The 26,755-nt window shown below is 38.6% G+C and overlaps 1 protein-coding gene across 4 annotated transcripts in view; it reads right to left on the bottom strand.

Annotated features, from left to right (window-relative positions):
* Positions 1-288: 288 nt before the first annotated feature.
* GRID1 (glutamate ionotropic receptor delta type subunit 1) overlaps positions 289-26,755 on the bottom strand; it is an 817,493-nt gene continuing 791,026 nt past the window's right edge. The window contains exons 14-18 of one of the 4 annotated variants that reach the window (XM_054034733.1): positions 26,318-26,484; positions 24,341-24,581; positions 24,025-24,111; positions 13,324-13,359; positions 289-974 (exon numbers count right to left, since the gene is read on the bottom strand). In XM_054034733.1, the coding sequence (XP_053890708.1) occupies positions 546-974; positions 13,324-13,359; positions 24,025-24,111; positions 24,341-24,581; positions 26,318-26,484 (960 nt within the window). In that variant the 3' untranslated portion in view covers positions 289-545. Of the gene's footprint in view, positions 975-13,323; positions 13,360-24,024; positions 24,117-24,340; positions 24,582-26,317; positions 26,485-26,755 lie in introns of all 4 variants that reach the window. The other 3 variants (XM_054034736.1, XM_054034734.1, XM_054034735.1) reach the window with 3 other exon arrangements.

Here is a 26,755-nt window from a genome sequence, read left to right as displayed (position 1 = left end):
TGTTTGCTTGTTTATAGTTATAATTCAGGTTTAAAACATATATTACTGCTTTGCTAATATCTGCTGTTAGATTTTCAAGCGAACTGCCACCATGACTATGAAATAGGGTACCGAGAAGAAGAGAGTGCTGAGGAGAGTAAACTTTTACAGCGACAAATGGATAACTTTACTGCTTTAAAACAAAAATAGTAAAACAAAAATAGAACAAATAAGGAATAAAGGTTGAAATCCATGATTTTTTGTTTAACTGCCCTCAGTCCCAGTAACAGGTCTTCTTTGGCACTTGAGAACGATCACAAGTAGTTTGCCTTTTTATTCATATAGAACAAAATTTACAAAGTCATTCATACATTTTTTTGTTTTTTGTTTTTGTTTTTGTTTTTGTTTTTTACTGACTTCGAAAATTGGGAATATTCAAAATACACTTTTACCCCACTTCATTCTTTCATTATTTACAGATATGTACACGAAAAATGTAAAAGTTTTTGTTTTTGTTTCAGATTGTATTAAAAAGCTCTGCTGGTTGTTTTGTTTGTTTGTTTTCATTATATGGATGTTCCATGGGAAGGCTCCATGGCTTCTGGAATGACTCCCCCTGGCACAGACTGAAATGACATCGGGATAGGTGTTTTCACGGGGCTCTGACGAAACAGTCCTCCATTTGGCGATCTGTGTTTACACTGTATAGAGGGCATGGTGGCTGAGCTGCTAAGGGGCAATGGCAGGTTACTACCAGAGGCAGTTGTGAGTGTCCTGCTGGCACCATGACTTGTCTGTTCTGGTAAAAAGGTGGTGACAGAAAGTTGTGTGTTCTGGTATTCGCGTACTGGCTCCAGGGTCTGACTTGGCTGCATGCCACCAATCTCCAAGGCTGAGATTTCAATCGACGCTGGAGAGATTTGCTTGTGGGCTATGTCTTCATCAATTAAACTGTTCATACGTCTGTGGACCTGCTCCAGATTTACTTCTTTATCCTATTGAGGTAAAAACAATGGAATCAGTCCAAACAAAAATCTGTCTCTCTCCCCACACTATGTGGTGGAAGCCATTGTTTAGTCGGTCACTTAATTTGATTTGCTTAGGCAAAAGCTCCAGGTACCCATAACAACTTAATCTTAAAAACACATACCAAAAAAAAGTCAACTCAGTGACAATCCACAACTGAACCCCTTAAACCACTCCCTCTTTGAGGCAAAACCTTAGCTCTGGTTCCACCTGTACACAGTGGAATGTCACACCAGCACCTTCCTCGAGCTACAATCTTGTCTGCCAGAACTTCAGTTTTTATTCTGGAGCAAAGAGTGAGCTTCTAGCTGTTATGGTTATGAAGAAATCCCACCTCCCAAATGTGAACTGAGTGTAATCGATGCAGAGATGTCAGAGAGCCTGGAACAATAATGCTGGCTGGGAGGTGTGAACTGCCCTATTCATCACAGTGAGATGAACTCAGATGCTCATTGATGACAACCTAAATATCAACATTGTTAAATATTTAATTTCTCATATCAGAAAAGAGAGGAAGATCGCAAAACTGTACAACACACTGAGCAATGGCTCATTTGGGGAAGCAGTGGGGAGATACAATCACATACTTTTTCACCAGTCAGGAAGGAGCCCAGCCCAAGAAGTCTACTGGGCATATTCAAGCCCCACCAATGGTGAGCCATGCTCAGAAGGTTCATGTGATCTACTTGGAGCAGCATCTCATTCATTTTGTTGACTCAGGTGGAGGTTATTTTGTAAGAGAAGCTTGGAAGCGCACGCTCACCTTTTTTATTTCCCTCAATTTTAGTTTTGAACAAAATAGATAACAGACCCAATATGACCTGAAGGTTGACAAATATGGCCTTTGTCAGAACAAAGGAAGGACTTAGTTCCAGAGTTGAGGCCTTCCACTGAGATTGCTTTTCCCTGAACTCCCTTAAGGAACTGTCAGCTCAGGCATCGCAGCAGATTGTAGCTGCCAGGATAAAAGCACAAGGGGAGAGCTGGTCTTTAAAACACAAACCAGTGAGGGACTAAACTGGGCTGCTTACTGCATCACTACTGTATTTCCCATATGTAGAATGGAAAACAACATAAACTGCATGGCGAAAGCAAGTACCGGGGTGGTGGTTTTATAGAGGACAATGTATATGTAATGTAAATGGTATTTCATAAAGCAGACCTAAAGTATGTAATATTTTCAAAGTACAGAATTTGATTATTTGATCTCATTGAAATAGTGGCCCAGAAACAAAGCATCTGTTAGCCCACAAGCTCTGGATGATAGAAGATCCCTCTTGTATTCTAGACTTCTAACGTGGTATTGAGCTCCCATAGTGAGAATGTCCTGGGAAAAAATGTATGTGATCTGCATCCAGATGATTCCCTGGATGGTGAAATAGTCTCACAGGGCTGTGGGTGGCTGGGTGCTAGGTAGAATAGCCTCGCAGCTTCTCTGTCTTATGCCAGCGAATAACCCAGTCTTCAGTGGCCCTGGGAATGGGGGAAATGTAAAACTGGCTCTAGGCCACATTTTCCCTATGGTCCTGTGCCAAGCAAAGTTCAGCTGGACTAGAGAATTTGATCCAAATACACAATAGTTCTTCAGCTGCCAACTGTCTGTATATACAGCTTTTAATTATAGATGAGCCCAAATCAAAACCATAAATTGTCAAACACTAACTTTGTGACTTTGGTCAATCTCTACTTTTCATTACCATTTAATAACTGGCTTGCTGGTCCCCCAAAGGCCTGAAGATCAGAACACATTGCTGGCCACAAACCTGCAGCCCTAGCTCAGGCTAAACTCCCATTGACTCTATTGGGAGTTTTGCCTAGTTAAAGGCTAAAGGCATGGAACTGATCCAAAGCCCTTTGACATCAATGGAAGGTCTCCTAATGACTTCCATTAATTTTTTATCATGACCACATTTCTGGCATGCCAAACACTCATAGCTACTCCTAGAAAAGTGACAATGAAGCCTGACACACCACAAAATCATCATCAGAGTATTCAGGAAAAAAAAAATTCTGCCAAATTATTTATATATGTCATCCATTCCCAAATGAAGATAAATCAATAGAAAATTAGAAAAGAAACTTTAAAGACAAAAATAGAATGTACCCTACTTACATTTAATAAGAAGTCTTCTCACTTTCAGTAGTGTAGAAGTCCTTTTAATGACTTCCACACTTGAATTATCATTCTTTTCATTCATGAAGGTAGACAACACATTAGCTCTAACCTATTATGTGTTCTCTATCACACAGTAGCTGTGTACCCAAAGGATTTGTAATACAAAGTCTCAAAGGAAGCACTGTAATGCACCACTGGTTTGTCAATTTAGAAAAACCTTGAAAAAATGGACTTGGGGGGGCGGGGGGGGGGAGATACAGTCATTGGACTGACTGTTTATATTGTAGCAGCCACTAGGAAGCAAATGCTGTACTTAAGATGGCTAAGTTGTTTTCATTAGAACCTAAACATCCTACCTGGGTCTACCAGTGAAGGTCACTTGCAAGCTTTATCTAATTCAACATATGATGAGCTACCTGCCTAGCTATGGTAACTACAGAGAGCTTATTACACCAGTTCTTCACGAGTTGCCCTGGACTCCTATTCACTTGAGGGTGTACTTGTAAGGGGCTGCTGATTTGGGTCTAAAGTGCAGAGGGCTTGGTTATTTGAGAGACCACTGTTGTTGCTCTAATCAGCTGCAAAATTAGAGTGGAAAGAATGCTGGAATTTTTTCCCCTGAACACGTGTTCAGATTCAAAGATGAATCAATTTTAATTTTTCTGTGTTCATGATCTGTTCATGTTCTCTTGATTTCTGCTAGCTATCTTATTCCTATAAACTAATGTTAAGCAAAAATATACACCAACATTGATTAGTGGTATTTTTATTGTAATATTTATAATTCATTCTGTGCTGCTTTCTGACCTGAGTCAGGAACAGAAATAATGTGACCGGGATAATTAACCAGTGGGGTGAAAATGGTAAAGTTCTAATTAGGGCTGTCAATTAATCGCAGTTAACTCATGCAATTAATAAAAAAAATAATTGCGATTAAAAAATTAATCATGATTAATCGAAGTATTAATCGCACTGTTAAACAATAGAATACCAATTGAAATGTATTAAATATTTTGGATGTTTTTCTACATTTTCAAATATATTCATTTCAATTACAACACAGAATACAGAGTGTACACTGCTCACTTTGTATTATTTTTTATCACAAATGTTTGCACTGTAATGATAAACAAAAGAAATAGTATTTTTCAATTTACCTCATACAAGTACTGTAGTGTAATCTCTATTGTGAAAATGCAACTTACAAAGGTAGATTTTTTTTGTTACATAACTGCACTCAAAAACAAAACAATGTAAAACTTTAGAGCCTACAAATCCACTCAGTTCTACTTCTTGTTCAGACAATGGCTAAGACAAACAAGTTTGTTTACATTTACGGGAGCTAATGCTGCCCATTTCTTATTTACAATGTCACCAGAAAGTCAGAACAAGGCATTCGCATGGGACTTTTGTAGCTGGCATTCCAAGGTATTTACATGCCGGATATGCTAAACATTCATATGCCCCTTCATGCTTTGGCCACCATTCCAGAGGACATGCTTCCATGCTGATGATGCTCATTAAAAAAAATAATGTGTTAATTAAATTTGTGACTGAACTCCTTTGAAGAGAATTGTATGTCTCCGGCTCTGTTTTACCTGCATTCTGCCATATATTTCATGTCATAATAGACTCGGATGATAACTCAGCACATGTTGTTCACTTTAAGAACACTTTCACTGCAGTTTTGACAAAACACAAAGAAGGTACCAATGTGAGATTTCTAAAGATAGCTACAGCACTCGACCCAAGGTTTAAGAATCTGAAGTGCCTTCCAAAATCTAAGAAGGATGAAGTGTAGAGTATGCTTTCAGAAGTCTTAAAAGAGCAACACTCCAATGCAGAAATTACAGAACCTGAACCACTAAAAAAGAAAATCAGTCTTCTGCTGGTAGCATCTGACTCGGATTATGAAAATGAACATATGTCGGCCTGCACTGTTTTGGACTGTTGTCGAGCAAAGCCTGTCATCAGCATCGACACACGTACTCTGGAATGGTGGATGAAGCATGAGGGACATATGAATCTTAAGTGCATCTGGCATGTAAATACCTTGCAATGCCAGCTGCAACAATGCCAGTTCTCACTTTCAGGTGACATGGTGAACAAGAAGCGGGGAGCATTATCTTCCATAAATGTAAACAAACTTGTTTGAGCGATTGGCTGAACAAGAAGTAGGATTGAGTGGACTTGTAGGCTCTAAAGTTTGACAATGTTTTAGTTTTGAGTGCAGTTATTTTTTGTACATAAATCCACATTTGTAAATTCAATTTTCATGGTAAAGAGATTGCGCTACAGTATTTGTATTAGATGAATTGAAAAATACTATTTCTTTTCTTTTTTACAGTGCAAATATTTGTAATAAAAAAATAAATATAAAGTGAGCACTACACTTTGTATACTGTATTGTAACTGAAATCTATATATTTGAAAATGTAGAAAACATCCAAAAATATTTAAAATGGTATTCTATTATTAACAGTGAGATTAATCGCGATTAATATTTTTAATCACGTGATTAATCACGATTAATTTTTTTAAATCGCTTGACAGTCCTAATTCTAATACTTGCAACAAACAGTTTATGAGCTATTTGAAGAGCAAAAACAAAACTGTGACTAATTTAGAATTATGAATAAATTCAAAACTTCTGTGATCTTCTCACAAACAGAAAAAGAGGTGAACTTCAGCACATTAATTATTCCTTGTGATATATTTAGCTTAGCTCTTTTAAGATATAAACATCAAAAGGCTACAGATGGGGCATTCTCAGTAGAGGAGACTTAATTCAGACATTTTAAGGCCAAGGAACTATTGTGATAATCTAGTCTGGAAATCATGTCTCCAACTGATCTAAGAGTATGAGATTGGTTACCTTTTTGACATAGTGTATAACACATCTCCTTTTGCAGGCTCTTTTCCGAAAGTGTGGATAGATGAGTCCTTGCATTTTGCAACTCATTTGTTTTTAATTTTGTATCTGATCCTCCCTCCTTGAAATCAATGTGAACATCTACAATGTCATTTTTATATAGGTGCCCAGATCATTGTATAAGTATAAATGAACACCCTTCTTTTCTGCCGTTTCATTCATTCAAAACTCTGAAAAATTCTATGTTAGATGTTAAATCCTGGACTTCTTGAAATCAATGGGAGTTTTGCCATTGGCTTCACTGGGCCAGAATTTCACCCTATGTCTCCATTCTAAAGTAAAAATGTTGTATGTGGAAATTTCAATTAAAACTGGTTCTGCCTCCTTAAATAAATAAATTAAATTAATGGAGATATCCTATCTCCTAGAACTGGAAGGGACCTTGAAAGGTCATTGAGTCCAGCCCCCTGCCTTCACTAGCAGGACCAAGTACTGATTTTGCCCCTAAGTGGCCTCCTCAAGGATTGAACTCACAACCCTGGGTTTAAGAGGCCAATGCTCAAACCACTGAGCTATCCCCATCCCCATTCAGGTGATGAGGGTGAGAAATGACACTTTTTGTTTTTTTAAAGTTCTGCTCACCTTCTTTTTCCCTGCAGAGAAATAACTGAAAGACTTCTGAATAATCAAGCTTCAAAATTGGCATGTGAAAAGTTATCAGTGAGGATGGGTGATTTGCCAATTTTGAAAAAAACTTTAAGATAAAGTTATGAGCATTTAAGCATGAGCCTGAGCTGGCACAGTAGACAATTTCTGTAAATTATAACTAAATTACGCATTGGAGGACAGACAGACAGACTGGGCATATATGTGCAGCTGTGGCCAGATTCTTCAAACAATCCCTATCCAGTGATGCACTTAGACACGTCTATGTCCATTAAAATCAATGTTAAGCAAGTACCTACGTGCTTTACTAAATAGGGATGGATTTAAGCATGTGCTTAAGTGCTTTGCTAATTTGGGGTTATAGAGAAGTGTGCTTTTTAAACTGTCCAGGATTCCAGCCAGCTCCTGCAGAGCTCTTAAGTCCTCCAGCAAAGCACGCCAATTTCTATACAACTCTTCAGCTCCAAGTACAGCAGTCCAACTCCTGTGGAATCCGAAGTTCCTCCAAATCACAGCCCTGCTAAAAGCCCCAGCAAGACAGTGCTGCTTTCGTGAAGAAACAAAGATCCCCAAAACTGCAGCCCCAATGAGGTTTAAGGAAATTACAGACTCCACTAACGAAGTCAACAGAACTTGTAAACTATAAGCTTAATTAGGACTAATTGCTGTCCCTTTTTTCTTTAAAGATTACCTAGGAAATTAAATAGAGAAAATGAGTTAATGAAATAGTAATCTTATAATTCAAACAGTGAAAGCCAGGGAATGCAAAAGTTAAGATTCCAGGTGCTTTAATCCAGCCATTTTCCTTTTCTGTAATTCTTGTCAAATATGAGGCTTTATGTATCACACTTTATATCTTTCTAGGTTTACCACAAAAGGTACAGGCCATATGGTGGGTTAACATTGCCATTGGATCCTTAATGCTTTTGCATCTCTTGATGCTTTGTGCTTTTAATTGTGCAATTCTAAAGTAGTATAGCAAAAGTCAAAAAGAGCCTTTGGGCCTATTTAACTCTATATTTGTACAGCACCTCACAAAATGGTGACACAACCTGATTGGCCTCCAGGCACTATTGTAGTAAGAAAGATAATTAATAATAGTTAATAACTGCTGCTCAATAACTTTATTGAACTAATTATCTGAACTGAGGCTGTGCAGAAGAATTAATGGTATGGCTCATTGCAGGAGACACAGTGCCTGAATGGACAGGGTAAGCAGCTCACCTCCTGTTTGTGGCTTGCTATAATGATATCATTACAAAGGGACTTTTAATAGGTTTGGGGCAGGATAAAGAAGCATAGGAGTCAGCAGTTGTGCTGGGAAGAACAAAGGGCAGAGAAGCAGTTTGACTGGAGATTTTGAACACAGAGCTGTGTTTCACACTGGGCCTTGAAGTTTGGTTACTAGTCTGGAAGCTTTGTTTCTGTTCTTCCCACATATTTCTGATTATCTCCACTCATTTCGCTCCCAAAGGTGAATAAACTGCTCCAGACTTGACTGTTTGGAGGCTGGGACAGTGACATTTTTGCAGTTAATATGTATATGGTATATTCATTCATATTGTATATATTTATGTAATATCTATACTGATGTATATTTCTATCAATGTATGTATTCCATAGCTATATGTGTATTGTTTATGTATAGTTGTATCCATACACACACTATCAAATAAAATGTGTGTGCTCTCACACTTTTCTATTAGATGCCATTAATGTCAATGTCAAACATACAATGTCATTTTCTTTTACTCTCTCAATACGTTCTCTTTCATTATTTTTATTACTATTATTATTACATTCCTTGCGGGTTATCTGAAGAGAATGATCAGTGAAATGGAGCAAAACACATATGTATATAGAGGATGAATATAAGTGCATGTCTTCCTCCTGACTGAGAAAAACAACTAACCACCCATTTCTGCTGGGTAAGCAAATTATCTCATTCATAGATTCATAGACGATTAGGGTTGGAAGAGACTCAGGAGGTCATCTAGGCCAACCCCCTGCTCAAAGCAGGACCAACCCTAACTAAATGCCAGTTTGAATTTCATTCGTTCCCTCGGTAAATTGAGCTAGAAGAGGGAAAGGCAGGTTTCTGAAATATTGTAAGAATTTGTTCATGAAAAATGGGTCCTGTGACTGTGGCTATTGGTACCCTGACTGACAAAGTTCACAGCTATGACCCCTCTACAGAGAATTGAAGGCTGCCTCAGGAAATTCTTTCAAACAACTAACCCTCTATGAGAACAATTACAATTAACTAAGACTCTGTACCCTGGATAACTTGGATATCATTTTTATTTTTGAGAGAGACTGTGATCATTAACCACCATGTAATATGCAAGTTTTAAGGAGTAATCAATATTCTTTATATAGGTGTGCAGAGATAAACAGGTTTTTTGTTTTGTTTTTTTCAGGTGTGTTTTTTTTTTTTTTAAATGAATATTTGGAGAGAGTTTGGAAAAACCTGGGAATTACCTTGGATACTTTTTGCTAATTGACATTAGCAGTCATTAGCAATGCCTCATTGACTTTCAGAGAAGAGTTGTTGGGTGAAGGATGTCTAGAAGGTTATCCAAGACCTCCTGAACACAGCTAATAAAATGTCTAAGTTCTTAGCAGTATGCCTGAAGGCCGCAGATTCCTTGAGGGAGGGCTTTTAGGTGAGAATCTTTTCTTAAGGAAACTAACACCTCTTCTTTATTCTACCCATTCTCCTCAGATCTTATCACTGAGTTCAGTGGAATCCCCTTGACCAGGGAAAGTCACTACAGATTGGTGAAGCTGTTTTGGACAAGTCAAAAGCAGATGAACCCAAGAAAGATGAAGGGTCAGGTGATGGATTGCATAACTAATACTACGATAAAGAGTACGTACACCAAACGTATGCTAACAGAACCACACTGGACTGAAGGGTGGAGAGGAAAGTCCCTGAGTATCAAAAAATAAAAATTTAGAAAAACAGCATGCACATACCTTGAGGGACTATGATGGATGTATTGACATCTCTAGGTCACATGCAGACATCTCTGCCTCAAGTATTAAAGTGATGTTAATGCAGTTCTTAATATGCCTGAGGTATGCATAAAAACTGCTTATGGTCTGTTTACGTAAAATTTTCTTAGGCCTGGTCTACACTAAAAAGTTAGGTTGACACAGTTATATCACTCAGGGGTATGAAAAACCCATACCCCCTGAGCAATGTAGTTAAGTCCATTTAACCCCTGGTGTAGACAGCACTATATCAATGGAAGAATTCTTCTGTTGACCTAGCTCCTGCTTCCCAGGGAGGTGGATTACCTCCGCCAATGGGAGAACTGCAGCTGTGCTACTGTAGCATTTCAAGTGTAGACAGGCTCTCAATCATCATTCATGGACCAATTTGTGTGTGTGTGTGTGTGTATATATATATATATATATATACACACACACACACACACATATATATATATATGAATGAAATGTATGGAAGAATGACACTTGAGTTTTGACCAAAATAAATATAATAAAAATATGAAACTTGCATTGTGTAAAGGAAATATAAGAAAAAACAAACAAGGATGATTCTGTGGTCATGGCAGTGAACTCAGACTCATGACTTCTGGGTTAAATCCCCATTTCTGTCACATATTTCCTGTGGGACCTTGACCAAATCATATGCCAATCTCTCTGTTCCTTAGCTGTAAAGCAGGATTGATAATATCCCTTAGCTCACAAGGTCATGCTGAAAATAAAGGTATTAATGGTTGAGTCACACTCAAAGTGATGGGACCCTCATAAATATCCAGATAAGTGGAAAATGAACCCTGAGAAACTTTTAAGCCCTGCTGGACAGTCTGTTTAAAAAATACAAAACACTTAAGAGGCAGATTTGCATGCTCTGGTATCCATAGGCTATACTACTGGTTCAGCACCAATTAGCCCCCATTGAGATCGATATCCTCAACCAACTACAAAATTCCAGGAATTCTTTTTATCAGACATGAACTTTTCAAGCATGTGGTTGCTGAGAAATGAATGGAGGACAACCCATGTGTATAAAGTATGACAAATAGGAGAGTCATTTTGAAATCCTGAATTTACTACATTCACTATTACTTTTGGCTTCATGTAATGCATTTGCAAAGCCATAATTCTATTTCATTCCATCAGACTCTGAGAGAGGTAAAAAAGTAGCTAATAATTGGCCTGCTCAATGAAAGAAACAGGAATGATATATTTAATTCGGTATATTTTGGAGGGGGAGGGGGAACCCTGATGTGTTATGTTATATGAGGCTAATACAAATAATAATTTAAATATAAATTAGTTTCCACTCTTATTATTCTAGGGTTTCATTAGTCAGAAATATGTGATATGCAGGCAGATGTGGAAACTGACATAGTGATGTATGTTTGCTGTCTTAATTTACCACAGGCAAGTGACCTAGTCAAATAGCACTTAATGTTACATAAAATTTGCTGACTATGTTTTGCATGTATTCCGCTGGATAATGATTTGAATACTATTGTATCTTATTAAATATGACTAGAGGATAAAGTCTGCCTTTATAAATAGACCAAGTTCTGCAATCAAACTTGTTGTGAGGATCCGCAGGTCCTGAACCTGCGCCGCCCCCCCCCCCCCCCCCCCGCTGAAGCCACCTCCTCCCCCCAGTGTCTCGTCCAGTGACTGGAGCATTGGGAACCCTAAGGCCTTGCATTCCACTAAAGGTAACACCCATAGGGACCTGACTGGAGGGGCTCCTCCAGAGTTCCTGATTGGGCCAGGTGCACTATTCAAGTTACAAAGACACAGGAAGTTGTCTGTGCCACAAGATGGATCCTGGCTTGAGGCTACTTCAGACCTCGCTGTGTTTGCTACCTCACTCGTGGTCTCATCTCAGGTTTCTAACTTGGACCCCGTCCTCTTCCTGGCTCCTGCCCTCAGCCTTATTCCAGTCCCTGAACCCTGCTGCTCTGTGTTTGACTGCTCTGGCTTTGACCCTAGAGTACAGCTCTTTGGCTTCTGACTCAGCACTGACCCTCGGCTCCTGTTTCGTATCTGATCCTGGCTTCAACTTTTGGCTCTGGCACCTGGCTCCTGATTCAGACCTGGCTATTGGCCTCTGGTTCCTGAACTCAGAGGTGATCACCAAGCCAGACCACCCACATCCCAGTTGCTGGTACCAGTCTTCCACAATCTTTTGTTCATATAAGCAGAAACAATACTATGTATTTTAAAATAGTAATTAACTAAACAAAAAGACCTCAGTAAGACTGACATTGTTTGAGGTCAACTGGACTCTTATCCAATTGAAAGGAAAAAGAAATTAGATGAGTTGGCAGTGTAAAATTATTTTCAACAAATGTGTCAACATCTCCACAGAACACAAAAACTTCAGCAGAAGCTATTTGGTGGAGACAACCTGATTCATTAGGAATTGGTTTGCTTAATTAAATAGCAGAAACAGTACACCTTACTTCACATAAAAGCGAAATTGATATTACTCTTCACTTCTAACTGAAAGAAAATAGGAAAAAATAATGAGCAAAAGGATGCTGACAGGAGGTAGTCAGTGCAATAGTCTTCTTTCAACTACATTTCCAGTGTTGACTCACACTCCTGCACCAAATTAATACAAATCATTTCTATTAAAGTGTAAAAAAAACCCCAAAACAAATGACCAATAAGGTGGAATTGACATAATGTCTACACTACAAAAGTAAGTAATTTCATGACCTTACTTTGTGCAATCCATATCCCTCCCTTCCCCTTTCCACCTTGTCTGCTGCCATCTAGCCCTATGTCATGAGGGCCTGGGCCTGAAGATTATTCACACAGTGTTTGTAGGATCAGTCCCATAGACTGTAAGTACCAAACCAGATCTTCAACTGGTATAAATCAATGTAACACCAATAAGCCAATGAAGTTCTGCCAGTGGAAACCCTGACGATCCAGCTCCATTATTTATATTTGTTGCTATATCAACATACATCCATATTGTATGGTGCTGTGTTAATAAACATGCAGAACATACAGTTCATGTGGGAAGTACATCACAAACTAGGTGATTGCTGGTGAACATGCTAATGCTCTATTGCCATTTGCAGAGGTTCAACACCACACCTCATTATCTAACTGCAGTAACTGTAGCATATTTGATGGTCTTTATTGCTAACGGTAGAGTCAAACCCAAGAAGATGAAAGGAAGAAAGCCTCATAGCACTCATTTGTTACTGCTGTAGAGGGCCATTAAGCCTCATGCTGAGGCATCCAAGCTTCTGAGTCCTTATCAAAGCTAATAAAAAAGAATGATTGGGCACATGACACATGTTCACAGGCTTCAAGAGGTTAAAATAAACAGCACAAAAGGAAGGTGCATAGAAGCATTTTCCAGCACAAGCAACAGGAAAATGCAGCATCAAATGGGTAGTGTTTTATGAGCATGCCAATGTCTTTGGAAATGGACTATTTGGGAGAGAGGGAGTTGGATGTTGAGAAAATAGCTACTATGTGAACATTATGTACACAACAGCTATAGGCATTTGCAGCAATAGGAAGGTTAGGATCAAGGGGGCTTTCAGGAGGTGAAGATGAGAAAGTTAGCAAGGGCTAAACTGTGCAGGCACTTTCAACAATAAATCAAATATTGGTATGTGGTTTTTTAATAAAATCTCACCATAGTTCTGAGGCCCAGCCTCACCTCATTGGCCATCTCCAGATAGGAAAGGGAAAGAAGAACAGGGAGAAAAAATGGATCAAAATAGTGAGGCTAATAGTGTACTTAATATTTTACTCTTTTTAACAAACATTTTCTGCCATATGTCTAACACTGGTGTTTGTTTTAGCAACAGTATATCATATTCTTGCAAAGATAGTCCCATTGCAGCCAGGGTCACATGCTACAATAAAGCCTATTTTTCATGAGGCAATATATAGACCATCTGAAACTGCAGTGTGATTAGATAGGTTGATAGGCTCTCTGTAACCCCATCATTCTGATATTGAAAAAGTTTAAATTCACTAAGGTCCTGATCCAGAACACATTGAAATCAATTGGAGTCTTTCCATGGTCTTCAGGGGACCTTGGGTCATGTCCTAAACCATTGGATGTTGACATACAAAGGGCTTGATTCTGCATTCTGTTAGGGCTGTACCTGCCCATCCTGACTTGCACCAGTGAAGGAGCTGGCATAGCAGAGCCGTGCTCGGTCATACCCCTTACCCTCCCCATTCTGTCCAGGTCCCACCGCTGAAACATCCCCTTTTGCCCATTATGCCAGGAGTGTTGGAGGCAGCTGGCAGAAGTCACAGAGGAGTCTCTTCCACCAGCTTTATGCCCATGGAGAGTTTCCCTGCACAGGGGGAATACTCCATTAGCCATCTCAGGGTGCTTGTAAGTCACTTTGATCTTATGCAGTGCAAATCAATCTCGAACTGGGCAATCTAGCCTAATGTCCATTGTGGTCTCCAATAAAAGCTAGATTTTCCAAAGTGATCAGCACGCACCATCTGAAAACAGCTCTGCTCCCATTTAGGCACCAACAGAAATAGCAGATTTTCAAAAAAGCTTAACACACTGAAAGTTGCAATTGAAGCTGCTGGGTGCTGAGTACTTCTCCAAATCTGGCCCTTATTTTAGTGCCTAAATGGAGGCTGAGCTCTTTTGGAAACCTGGCCGCAATTGCAGGTGCTGAACTTGTGAAAATCAGGCCCTATTTGTCAACATTTACCAACAATTATGACATGTTAATATTTGAGATTCCTCAGTATTTCTCTATGTTTAGAATATGGGAAAATAACTTATCTCAGATACTGGAAAGTAAGTTAAAATCTATATAATATTATAGTTTTATATAATTCTAAATATAATTATACACATGCATAATATAATTATTCTTACTAGTGGTGATGCTTGTGAAATGTAATGGTCACTATAATAATAGAACTAGGAAATAATTTTGTTTTTTGGTGGGAGTGAGCTATAGCTCTAAATACGTTTTCAAAAACAACCTTTCAGGCCTGATTACTTTGTAAGTGGCTCTTAGTAATCTGCTGTCAATAGCTTTTAAAATACCCAAGCTATTTAAGCTAAAAATGTGTTACCGTTGCACGCTATAACATTTTTTTTGCCTCAAAGTAATTATGCCCCGATCCAGCAATACACTTCAGCACATGCATAACTTTCAGTACATGATTAATCCAGGCTGACTTCAAAAAACCAAAGGCTTGATCTTCCATCATTGAAGCTAATGGAAGTCTTTCCATTGATTTGAATGGAAGCAGAATCAAGACTCTACTCTGGCAATTAAAAATTAAATATGGTCTTAAATGATTTGTTGGATCAAGGCCTCAGGCTTTACAAACCACAATAGGTTGAAAAACAAATGTTGGGAAACTGTTACATTTCATTTTTTAAATTCTGATTCAAATATATGTTTTAATTATTACTGAACATTCACTGTCAAAACAATCAACTTGGAAATACCACTGTGAGCTGAGATAAAACATACAAAAAAAAAAAAAAGGCTTTGAATGCACAGTGTCAGGAACCTAACTAGCTACAACCCCAAGTTCAGCAAGATACTTAAGCACATGCCAAACTTTAATCACATGATTAACCCCACTGACTTCAATGGGAACACACTGTAATTAAAGTTAAGCACATACTCAAGTTGCTTGCTGAACTGGGACTTTAAATGGTGTTGTTTCTAACAGCGTGGCTCGCACTCCAAGGGGACTTGTTTTATGCTCACTTTTGTTCAGGGCTATTTTTTTTCCTAAGAAACATGCTGCTAAATCATGTTCTAGTCTAGACTACCCCTCTAGGACTCTTATAGCAGGATTTCCTAATGTGGTTCTCAGACAAGAAACTGCTGCCCCCAAAGGACAGGAAAACCTTTGTGGTACTGAGCTAGCAACAAACATATTTAAATATCATAGTAGCTGGCGCAGTTCTGGTCCCAGTGTCAGCAAGCTAAAGAATGACATGTCATGCTCAATTCACTTAGGGCCTAATCCAAAGACCATTGTGGTCAGTGCTGAGATTCCCATTGACTTCAATGGGCTTTTGATCAGCCCATTTGTTATGACTATGTATTGCAGAATATCTGGTTCTGCTCAGAAAAGAGGTGAGTTTTCAGACTATTTATATTGCAGTTGTTCAAATAACCAGCAAGGAGTGAATTAAGGTGGTTTAACTCATAATTTCTCAATTTTTATCAGTATCTGTACAAGGGAGAGTACAGATATTTTCTCTCTTCTTTTTTTCTGTACCTCTTCCCTCAAGCTTTGTGTTTTGTCATATAACTGCATGAAATCTTGCAGCCTAGAGTGACTGATGGTTGCTTCTGAAACCTCATTGCTGGTTTAAAGCTGCTAGTTAAGTGATGTTTGCCAGTTCTTATGTTCATAGTTAGTCTTGAACCTGAGTTTTCTGGGTGGCATTACAATGCACTATTTTGCCAATGTTTGTATTATTTAAATTTTCCCCTCAAAAAACTTTATTTATTCTTAGAAAAAGTAGAGTACAATACAGTTGTACAAACAAATGATCATTTATATGTAACTGAGCAAAAAATGTACAAAGATTTCAGACATGTCAAAATACATAAAAATAATTTAAAAAACAACATAAAATATAAAGAACATACAATGAAGGGAAAATAAAATGTCAGTTCAATGATCTTGTATTTTCTTTCACCATCAGAAGTAACTGTCCCAAGGGGGAATCAAAGAGTCAGGAAAAAAAGATAGCAGCAGAAAGATGACAAGTGGACAGGAAAAGAAAGGTAAGAAAAGGAAAGAATAAAGGAAGAGAAAAATTGGTGTAAGTATAAGAACCTTTAATAACCAAAAAGTTGACTGACACCATATGGAAAATGTGCCAGGGACTATGAAATAATATCTTGTTGGAGATCTGAGGCGAGGTAAACCTGATCCTGATTAGAATTCTCAGCAGTAATCATCTTTGACTCATTATGATCATATTAATAATCTCATATTTCTATTTCTGAGATACAGTGGGTTTCAGTTCCAATTCCAAAGAGAAAGACTAAAGAGCTAAAGCTGTAAGTTCAGATTTTTTGAGGTAGGTGAAAATATGTGTATCATCATCCAGCACAGATATATGATGCACCGTAGGGAAACTTAAGGCAGAAGATATAAGGCTGTGTATCCCAGTCCAGAAAGATAGGTTGTTGTTTTTTTGTTATCCCCTCTCCACAGAACAAATTACAATATTTCAGGGCAATTTCATCACCTTCCTCAATCCTGCACAGTTAGAAAATTTTGCAGAGTGATGACTTGTGGGGTTGCAATTGTATCTATTGAAGTTATTTTGTTGAAAACAGAGTGAAAGCAGTAATGACAACATGATGCTGTTACAAATATATGAGTCAGTTAGTACAATTTTGTTCCTGCTGTGGACAGAGCATTTGATGTCAGCCTCCTTAATTTGAAGAATAGAGAAGAAGGAGAATACTGATGACAGGAGAAAGAAAAAGCCTGCTCGGTAGAATGGTTTTACACGGGCTGATTAAAACAATGAGAAATTATAAGCCAAGCAGCTTTAATTAATACTGTGATAGTTAAAGAATTGCAAATATATGTCATGAAATATCCTTAGGGTCCTTAAAGGAGAGAGATGCTGCAATATCTAACTGAAACTGAGTAAGATGAAAATGACGTAATTTCCTAGCTAGCAGGAAATTAAGATTCCATGTACACCAGCATTATAACTGTGATTTGTGCCAGCCATGTTCTAGTCTCTTCAGATAAAATACATTTATGTTTTATAGTCCTCTTCATTATAGATAAGGAAAGATCGAAAGAGGAATTTGATGAGCAAGTTGTAATAGTGACAAGATGTGGTTTAACAGCCAATGTGTCAATCTCATCTTCTATAAGGGATGCGATACATTTCAGTTCTTGGCAAAGGAATCATTCTGTAAATAGTTGAATGAAGTCAATGACTAGTCTAAAGTTGCTAAGTCTCCTTATGTGAAAAGATGTCACATAATTTGTTTTCTGTGATTAGTTCGCGCACACAGATAATTTTACAGGATTGCCATGGTTGACTTTTTTTATTCTTCTCAGTTTCAAAGTTTTAGTTATTCTAGAGTGTAACATTTGGTATGGAAAAAAGCGGGGTGGAGGGCTACAATGGCTCGGTGACTTTGAAGATAGCACAAGAGAATAGTTCTTCCGGGCGGATAGCTGAGTGCAAAAAGACATAGCTGATAAAGTATCGATGGAGCCTGCTAAGTCTATTAGCAGCCATGTTGGGTCATAATGATAATGAGCATTTGGAAACCATCTTTCAGACTGTCAAATAAATTGAAAAAATAGCCAAGACTTGGTGTTGGAGGAAAGCCCTTACAAATCGACTGACCCAAATTATATTAGAGTTTGTTGAGCTTGTGAAACACATGAGTAGGAATTGTACTAAAAAGTTACAGTACTTAGGATGCTGTGACCCTCTGTACCTCAAATTAGCACCCTGGAACCACCATGTTCACCACTGTGATGATATTATGATATGTGTTGTACAAAGTATACCTTGTGATGTATCATTTAAAGTCTTGATCTGTTGAACATAAATATCCTGTTTGATTGTATGTACCATCATTGTACGTGAAGTTATGAAGTACTGCTATATGTGTTACTGAAATATGTTGTGAGGTTGGGAACACCCACAACCAGCCTTTCAGTTACAACAAAGGAATAGCCATCAACACCCATCAAGAAAATAATCCACTATCCCAGAGACTTCTCAGAGAGATTGCGTATGCAATGGAGACTGCTTGACCAATGGGGACTGCCTGATCCCCTAGTCACAGCAAGGATCTTTCCAGCAAGCTGGAAGACAGCATAAAAGAAGGGAAGTGACACCATCACTTGGCCTACCTTTCCCCCCCGCACCCCGCCATCTCAACATCTGGAAACACATCTAGAAGACAGAAGCTTTGAACTAGGAAAGTTTGGTTCCAGGCTGTAAAGGGAGTCTAGTCTGTGCATTGGGAACTGAAACCTGCTTGTGCCATCTGTCAGGGTGAAAAAAGCTATTTGATTCAACTCTTGTTTAGACTGAAAGTTTAATATTTAGAAAGCATGTTTTCTTTTTAGTTTCTTAAGTGAACTATCTTTGACCTTTATACCTACCCCTTATAATCACTTAAAAATTAGCTTTCTGTATTTAATAAACATATTTTAAAGTTGTATCCTTATCAGTGAGTTTGTGTAAAGTGCTTAGGAAATCTCAGCTCAGATTACAAGGGCTGGTGCATGTCTACTTTTCTATGAAGAAGTGGGGAACTAAATAACTAAGTTACACTGGTCAGGCTTCTGACCAGTGCAAGATAGTATAGTTCTGGGGTGCGAGGATGGGGAGCTGGGGGGAATTGGCTGCAGCCTCCCTATTGATGGTTCATGAGTAGCTGGGAAATCATTCATGTAACACAGTTGGGGGTGTCCATGCCTGTGTATGTCTATGTAAGTGTTTACAATTTGACATTAGCATCACAGTGAGAGGGCCAGCCCAGGTTGGTGGGTTTGGAGGGCTCAGAAGTCTCACAGCCCAGGTTGCACCCTGGGGACCCCATTACAGAGACACTATTCATTTTCTGAATTTCTTTTCGTATGAGAAAGACTATCTGTTTTCAATATATTTAAGTGATTAATTTGTAATGTAGCTCACACTGACAGATGCACTTTAGAGGTCAGGGACCAATACATGACTTGCTTAGTTATTCAAAAGGGACAGAGAATAATCTAACTAAAAGTCCAAAATGGTCATTAGTTTGGATTTTTCACTCATTTTACTGACTAAAAGGCTTCTAAAGGCAATATTAGTGTCCAAAATATTACGTATAAACTATTGTGGATCAGTAAGAAACAGCCTAATATCACTGGTGCAAAATTCACACATCTGTTTGATGGGCCCAGTTGTGATGCATCCAGAGATTTGTGGAGGTACTCTAGTATTCATGACCAGGGTAAGAGGACTGGCCACTAAAAATAATTGGAACAATACATTGCAGAAAATCTAGTCAAAGTTAGAAGAGATTGTCTATAAATTTTAGAAAATCTACTCACTGAAGAAAGATCAAATATAATTTCCCCAAAGTTAGAAATAATCAAGGCCTTTTAAATGTTTCTGATTGTCTTTTTCTTTTGAGCATTAATAGACTATAAATGTGCATCCTAGTGGAAGATTCTGGCATTATGGTGCAGATATAATTTTTTTTCTAATATCATCATAGGCAAATCTTCCTTTCCAAAAAACAGTCTGTGGTTACCAGTACATTAATTATTTACTTATGCTGTGTTGTAGCTGTGTTGGTTCCCAGATATTAGAGAGACAAGATGACCTGAAGAAGAGCTCTGTGAAAGCTCAAAAGCTTGTCCCTCTCACCAGCAGAAGTTGGTCCACTAAAAGATATTATTTCACCCACCTTCTCTCTATAATAATTTATGTCATTTAACTATCTGAGTATTGGATTGCTCCAATGTACATGAAAAACAACAGGCTCACCCGAACCCAGAAAACACCAATGTGATTCTAAGTGGAAGAGGAAAATGCTTTAAGGAACTGGCAAATATCAGTACTTCATCCTCAGGTGAAGTCAAGATAACACACAGCCTTTGGGTCATGCTGGACTCAGTACTGACTCTGGAAGCACCAACTGCAACAAGTTACTAAAAGTGGTATCTCCCCTCTCCAGGTAGCAAGAAGACTCCATCCATTCCTCAGGTGAATTAGCCAAGGTGGTTTCTGCACTTATCACCTTTAGAATAATTCCCTCTTCCTGGGCCAAGATAAGAAGTTCACAAAGAAGCAGGAGTTGGTGTAGAGTTCAGCCTACTGAGTGGATCATACCATTCATGTTATGCCAGTGCTCTTCAGCATGAACTGATTTAATCCTGGATTCACTTCAAGTGTCTCGAACTGATTTACAAAACCCATTAATGAGATACGGTCATACTATCCGAAGGATTGCCTCTTTTGTTTGACAAGCCAGGGAAACTCATTGCTCAGTATCCTGTGACCAATAGGGCCAAGTATAATCTTCAGGGAACCAGAGACTTACTCCCTTCAGCTGCTCTGTTTTTCAAAAGGGATAGAGAATAGTCTAACTGAAAGTCCAAAATGGTCATTAGTTTGGATTTTTCACTCTTTATTTTACTGATTTAAAAGGAAGTACTTCTTCACACATAGCATAGTCAACCTGTGGAATTCGTCGCCAGGGTATGTTGTAAAGGCTAAAACTAATACAGAATTCAAAAAATAATTAGATATGTTTATGGAGGATAAGTCCATCAGTGGCCATGCGCAGGGGGGTCCCTAGGCCTCTGACTGCCAGATGCTGGGACTGGATGACAGGGGATGGATCACTTAATAATTGTCCTGTTCATTCCCTTTGAAGCCTCTGGCATTGGACACTGTCAGAAGACAGGATACTGGGCTAGTTGGACCATTGCTCTGACCCAGTATGACCATTTTTAGATACTTATGCTCATGCAAGACTCTGGAACACTCTTCCAAAGGTGATCAAGAAAAATCCAACTCTCACCATTTTCAGCTCACATTGCAAGTCACATCTTTGCCAAAGCCTTCCAAAAAGCAGAAGAGAAGAAAAATCCAACAGTGTGCTCAAAGTTAGAAGCTGTTAATTAAACTACAGAGTTGGATAGTATATTGACTGCCCCAGTGGGACAGATTTCACTTTTTTCTGTAATCCATTTATACTTTATACTGATTGGCAGTATTTATACTTTATAGTGATTGGCAGCTGATGATAATATGTAGATACCTGCATTGATAGCCTCAAACTTAGTCTTTCTGAAATCAACTCCACTAACAACTCCATTATCCTTCCTGTTTCCCACATCTGCAACCCTGGTGTCATATTTGACATCTTTCTCCTCCTTCCCCATATTCTGTCCCTTCATAACTCTGAAATATCTATTTAACATTATCAGAATATTCTATTTTCACTATCCCAACTACTTGCATTTGCATTCTTGGGGGACATTTTTCACCTTGACTACAGGAATCTACCCCTCTTCATCAATCCTATTTCTCACTTCATCTTCTAGTGCATCCAAAAGGCTCCTTCTACCTAATCCATCTGGGAATTTATACAATAATGAGAAGTATGGTATCTGAGTGCTTGCTAAAGTCACTTTCCTTTTGGGTTGATCTGATGTTTTTATGCCATCTCCTTGAACCACTTTACTTGCTTCCTGCATTTTACTTCATTAAATTCAAGCTCCTTGTCCTCTTCTTCAGGACCTTACGTAATCACAATTTTCATTTCCTTCTACCTCATTCCTGCTCCTTATACTTCTCCAAGACCTTTCATTACTGATTCCTTCATCTCCTTCTCCCATTCTCAACTTTGTCCCTTCATCCATTCTGCAACCTACATCTGGAAAAGTCTCCCACATTTTGTCCATGCAGCACCCTCTCTCTACTAAAATTAAAACCAACTTCTTGCAGGACTCCACCCTCCTTGTTCTCTTTCCCAGTCTCTCCACGCACACTCTCACTTTCTTGATCTGTTCTCCTGTGTCTTGTCTTAGTTTAATTTGTCTTGTTTACCCCTTCCCTGGAAGTGCTTTTGGCTCAGACTTGAAACCACTTACTCCCACACATCTGCTTATTCCCACAGATGAGTGATCTTCCTGGAGTAAAGCTGTACCATACATCCATCTGTTCTCTGAGTCTGCTGAAGTATTTTAGAGATTTGTGTGTGGGATGTTAAGACCCTGAGCATTCCAAGAGAGAAAGTTACGGGCAGCCATAATTTAGAACAGTAAAAGCCTAAAACACTATATTTCTGATTAAGAAAAGTCAGATAGGGGAATGATGAAAGCTGTAAGAATTCCAGTTAAAGACACAGAAAAAGAAAAGGAAAATAAAGGGAAGCAGGAGCAAAGGAAGCAGAACATAAAAGATCAGAGAGACAGGAATGGGAAATAGAAATAAAATAGAGCTTGGGGTATCTTGAATTAAATCAGTGACTGACCTTATCTAACACTTACTTTACCTTTTCTGTTTTTATTTCTGATTTTTGGGAATATGCTCATTTAAGTCTACAAAGCTTTATGCATTGGACTCCCTGAACATTGAGAGGCGAATACACCCAGAGTATGTCACACCCAAATATGGCTAATATTAGTGGACTTTGAATAGTCACCACCTTTGTCCATGATCCTGCAAGATATTCCTCAAAGGTGAGGAGGTCCCCCTACGTGGAGCTCCTTACAGGATATGCGCCTTAATTAGCAATGTTATTGTGGAGTAGGCTTCCATAGTTCTAGTGGGGATGAGGTCTACAGTGTACTAAGGGAAAGGCTAAAGCTGTGCATCAAAAATATAAATGCATCTGTCTTTATAGGCAAAGCTATTTGTCCTCACTGTGCATGCTCTCCAAATGCTATACTGTGCTAAGCAAAATGGATACAAAATTTCCATTATCAAAAGGCTCCCTTTCAGCAATATACATCGTGGAGTTGTGTGCAAGTGACTTCACAGGTTTGTCCCACAAGCATGATATGGATGTTTATGACTGAACACTTTGTGGATGAATTAAAATGGGTGAAGAGGGAACACAGAGAATGGAAGCTTATTGACAAATATTTGATAACATTACAGACTGCAACATTTATTTTCAGATTCCATATGCCACAATTGTTTATATGTGGTAGGCATGTCAATTATTGTAATACTCCTAGAAATTAAGATTGGAATTGATGGGCTTTGTATTCTTTTCTAGCAGTGATGCTGCTTGCTCCTATTAGTTGCTTGTAACAAATATCTGTTCAAAATGTAAGAATCTGCAAGTCTCTCAATGTTTAAAAAATTCCCAGAGGTTAGCTTGTTAAACTTTTTAATTGATGCAAATAGATACCAGCTTCATGCAAGATAGCTCTGCGTATGGACTGCTTTGTCTACCATAATGTTACTATTAATTACTTTGTACTGTTGCAAGAAAATGTTTGCAAACAAGTCATTCCAAATGGATTTTTCTAGGTAAAATATTTTATATGAAAGGCATTGGCTCAGAAAAGTCATTAATTTTTTTTAAAGGTTCCAAAAAGAAAGTTTTTAAACAGTGTTGGTGGCTGGCTGGTGTACTGTATTAATAATGGGATAATTAACTTTTAATCACTATGTCATCTGTTCAAATTCGATCTAGATTGGTTGTAACCAAAAATTGTTGCCATCAGATGGCAGTTATGTAGAATGAGCTGGTGGTCACAGCCCACTAGACAAGGGTCCAAATCACAAAAACATTAGTTGGTGCCAATTAGTATCCTTGCTGTCAGTCTTAGCAGAGAGGCCAAGGGCATGGTGTCTCAGCTACTCTCTTACCCCTAAAGCTGGTCTCTCCAGGTCAGGGTTGAGGCACATTGGTGGGACAACGTAGGGAAGTTTGCACTGCTGCTGCCCATGCTGTAACTGCTCTATAAATAAATAGAGGACTTTAGTCTCCAGGGCTGTCAATTTGGCACCTTCCATGAAAGTCACATTTAAAAAAAATCATAAACTTCATGAAATAATTTAGTATCTCCAATCAAAATAAAGTGAGTGTATTTGTACGAGAGCACCTAAAATCCCACAGCTTCCATTTGCTCTCTGTATTTTGTGTTTTCTATTCTTAATGGTGATAAGAATAAAAGTTATGGACCTCTTTTGGAGTTTCTTGATGACAACGGTTGCTGTTCCACCACAACTCCAGCGCTGCCACCAAACACGCAAGAAGAAGGCCTACTGCCAAAATGCAGAAGACGCCTGCAAAACTGTGAAGCTTCAGTGCCTTGCCATCTGTCTGTGCATTGGTGTGGCTGTTCAGGTCACAACGTCCCATCCGTGGCCACCATTTCTGTTTGAGTACATCCAAGTCTCCAGTGTCTTGTAATTCTAAGATCCTGCAGAAATTTTAAAACACAGCCATTATTTCAGTTGATTTCTGTATATTGTGTATGCATTTATCAACAACTCTGCAGCCCTGGAATCCTTATTTTACAATTGGGCTGCAGGAATGATCTTTCTACAGGAATTCAGCGTTAGTCAGTGGAATTCTGTATTTAGGGCAGAACATCTCCAACAGGACTGGTGTAATGCTACAGTTGCAGGACTTCCTCGCTCTCTGTCTATAATAAATCAGTGAGGTATATTTCCTGCATATCAAATATTCATATACATTTTCCTCAAGCATTGACGTGGTTGTGAGAGGGCCACTTTCACAAGATAACTTTCAGTAAGTAATAAGTTTGATGAATATCTCCTAGTCAAATGTAATTTCATCCAAAAAGCATCTACCTGGGAAAGGGTGAAATTAGCTACTCTTTTATACCAAACTTTATTCAGTATATTCCAGTCCAGAGCAGCCACAAGATTTCACAGATCAGCTTTAGAAATAAGTGTGACTTTCAAAAACTGCTCTTAATAAGCAAAGCTTTAGCTAGGGCTTTACCTAAAATTTTGACTTTGCTCAGATTTCCAGTAGATGATAATGGTTATTCAAGAAGAAACAGCTCATGAAAGACTCAACCTTCCCACCCATATATAGTCCATCATACTAATTTCAAATTATATTTGAAACAAGCATGTAGCCATTTGCACAGTACTTAATACAAAATGGTTTAAGCAGCAATAGAGTTGCTTATTTCTGCTTTGAGCTATAGCAAAGGCAGTTTATTCAAAAATATTTTACTACAATGCTGTTACTTTATGCTTGAACTAGTATGTTAACAATTACTAATTAATCATTGTTTCCCATTTGTGAAGTGTCCCTTTTCTCCATGAATGATTCATTTGGGGTCTGGTTTGACAACTGCCTTTGCTATTTAATAACAAGTTTTCCTTTCGAGGAAGCTTTGTCTCTGGTTATCACGAGAATTCAGGCCAACTGACTATAAAAGGCTTCTTTAAGAATAATCCACATAGACAGAAAGGTTGTGTTGGCTTTCTGCATGTAGCTGTGTGCTCAGCCACTTTCTACTAAGGCCGCATGTATCTACACCACCATGCACACGTTTGTTTTAGCATAAGGAGAAAGTATATATCTATACTTTTAAAACATACTGATAGACTGGGATCACTGAATTGTGATAGACACAGTAGAGTCACTATCTTCCTGAACCCATGCAATCACTCAATAACTATTATTTGCCCATTATATAATGATACATAATAGACAGCATTGCTTTTCTCATATGGATCAATGCTCCTCCCCATCTAAAGACTAAATTGTGGCTTTGACACAAGCCCTGAGTTTCACTGCCCCCAAAGCAGCCTGGGAAATAGATTGTGACTCAGAGAGTTACAATCTCCTTCCCAGTTTACCCACTGCTCTGGGGAATATATCTGGCACAGCATGGGCTGCCCAGAATGTTGGGAGCACAGCCAATGTTCCACCCATTTCCAGCTCCCTCCTATCTACCCCCAGACCACATGCACAGCAGAGGAAGTAGCTGCTCTGTTGAGGTTGCTCCCCACCCCTCTGCCCTATGCTACTATAAAAGGAAGAGAATTCAAACAACTGATTTCAAAAGATAGAGATTCATTTAATAAACACACATTGCCAAAGTTAATCAGCTGTGAACATGAGCTTCTTTGTTGCAGAGAGGAATCCTATGAAATAAGCATGGTTTTGCCTTACCTTTGGGAGAAGAGATCCCTGTAGGGACTGCCATGCTGGAGTGCTATCCCATATCCTTTACTACTGATGCTGTTTCCAATGACCGTCACAGAACACTCATCATCTGTCAGGGCTGCATATTCCACCACTGTTACATCCCACAAAAAAGCATAGTTGCCTTTCTTTGCCTGCAAATGCACCACAAATAAAATAAATTATATAGTTGATCTAGGGCTTAAATGGGTCTCAAAGTCATGCTGAGCCTTTCATTGACCAGTGCTGACATTTTGTTAGTTCATAACAACATTTTAGACCTCTAACATCTTCAGACACTTCATAACAACAGTTCCTCATTTACTTCATACCCACCTTAGAGCACTCTCATTGTTTCAATAAGCCAGAGTGGTGCAGTAGGCTGGGTCCAAGGCTTCTTGTGTGTGACATGGTTAACTTCAGGCC

This window comes from Malaclemys terrapin, chromosome 7 (assembly GCF_027887155.1).
Source record: "Malaclemys terrapin pileata isolate rMalTer1 chromosome 7, rMalTer1.hap1, whole genome shotgun sequence".
NCBI lineage: Eukaryota > Metazoa > Chordata > Testudines > Emydidae > Malaclemys > Malaclemys terrapin.
The sequence above is the reverse complement of the archived record's forward strand: the minus strand, read 5'-3'. Positions and strand labels throughout refer to the sequence as shown.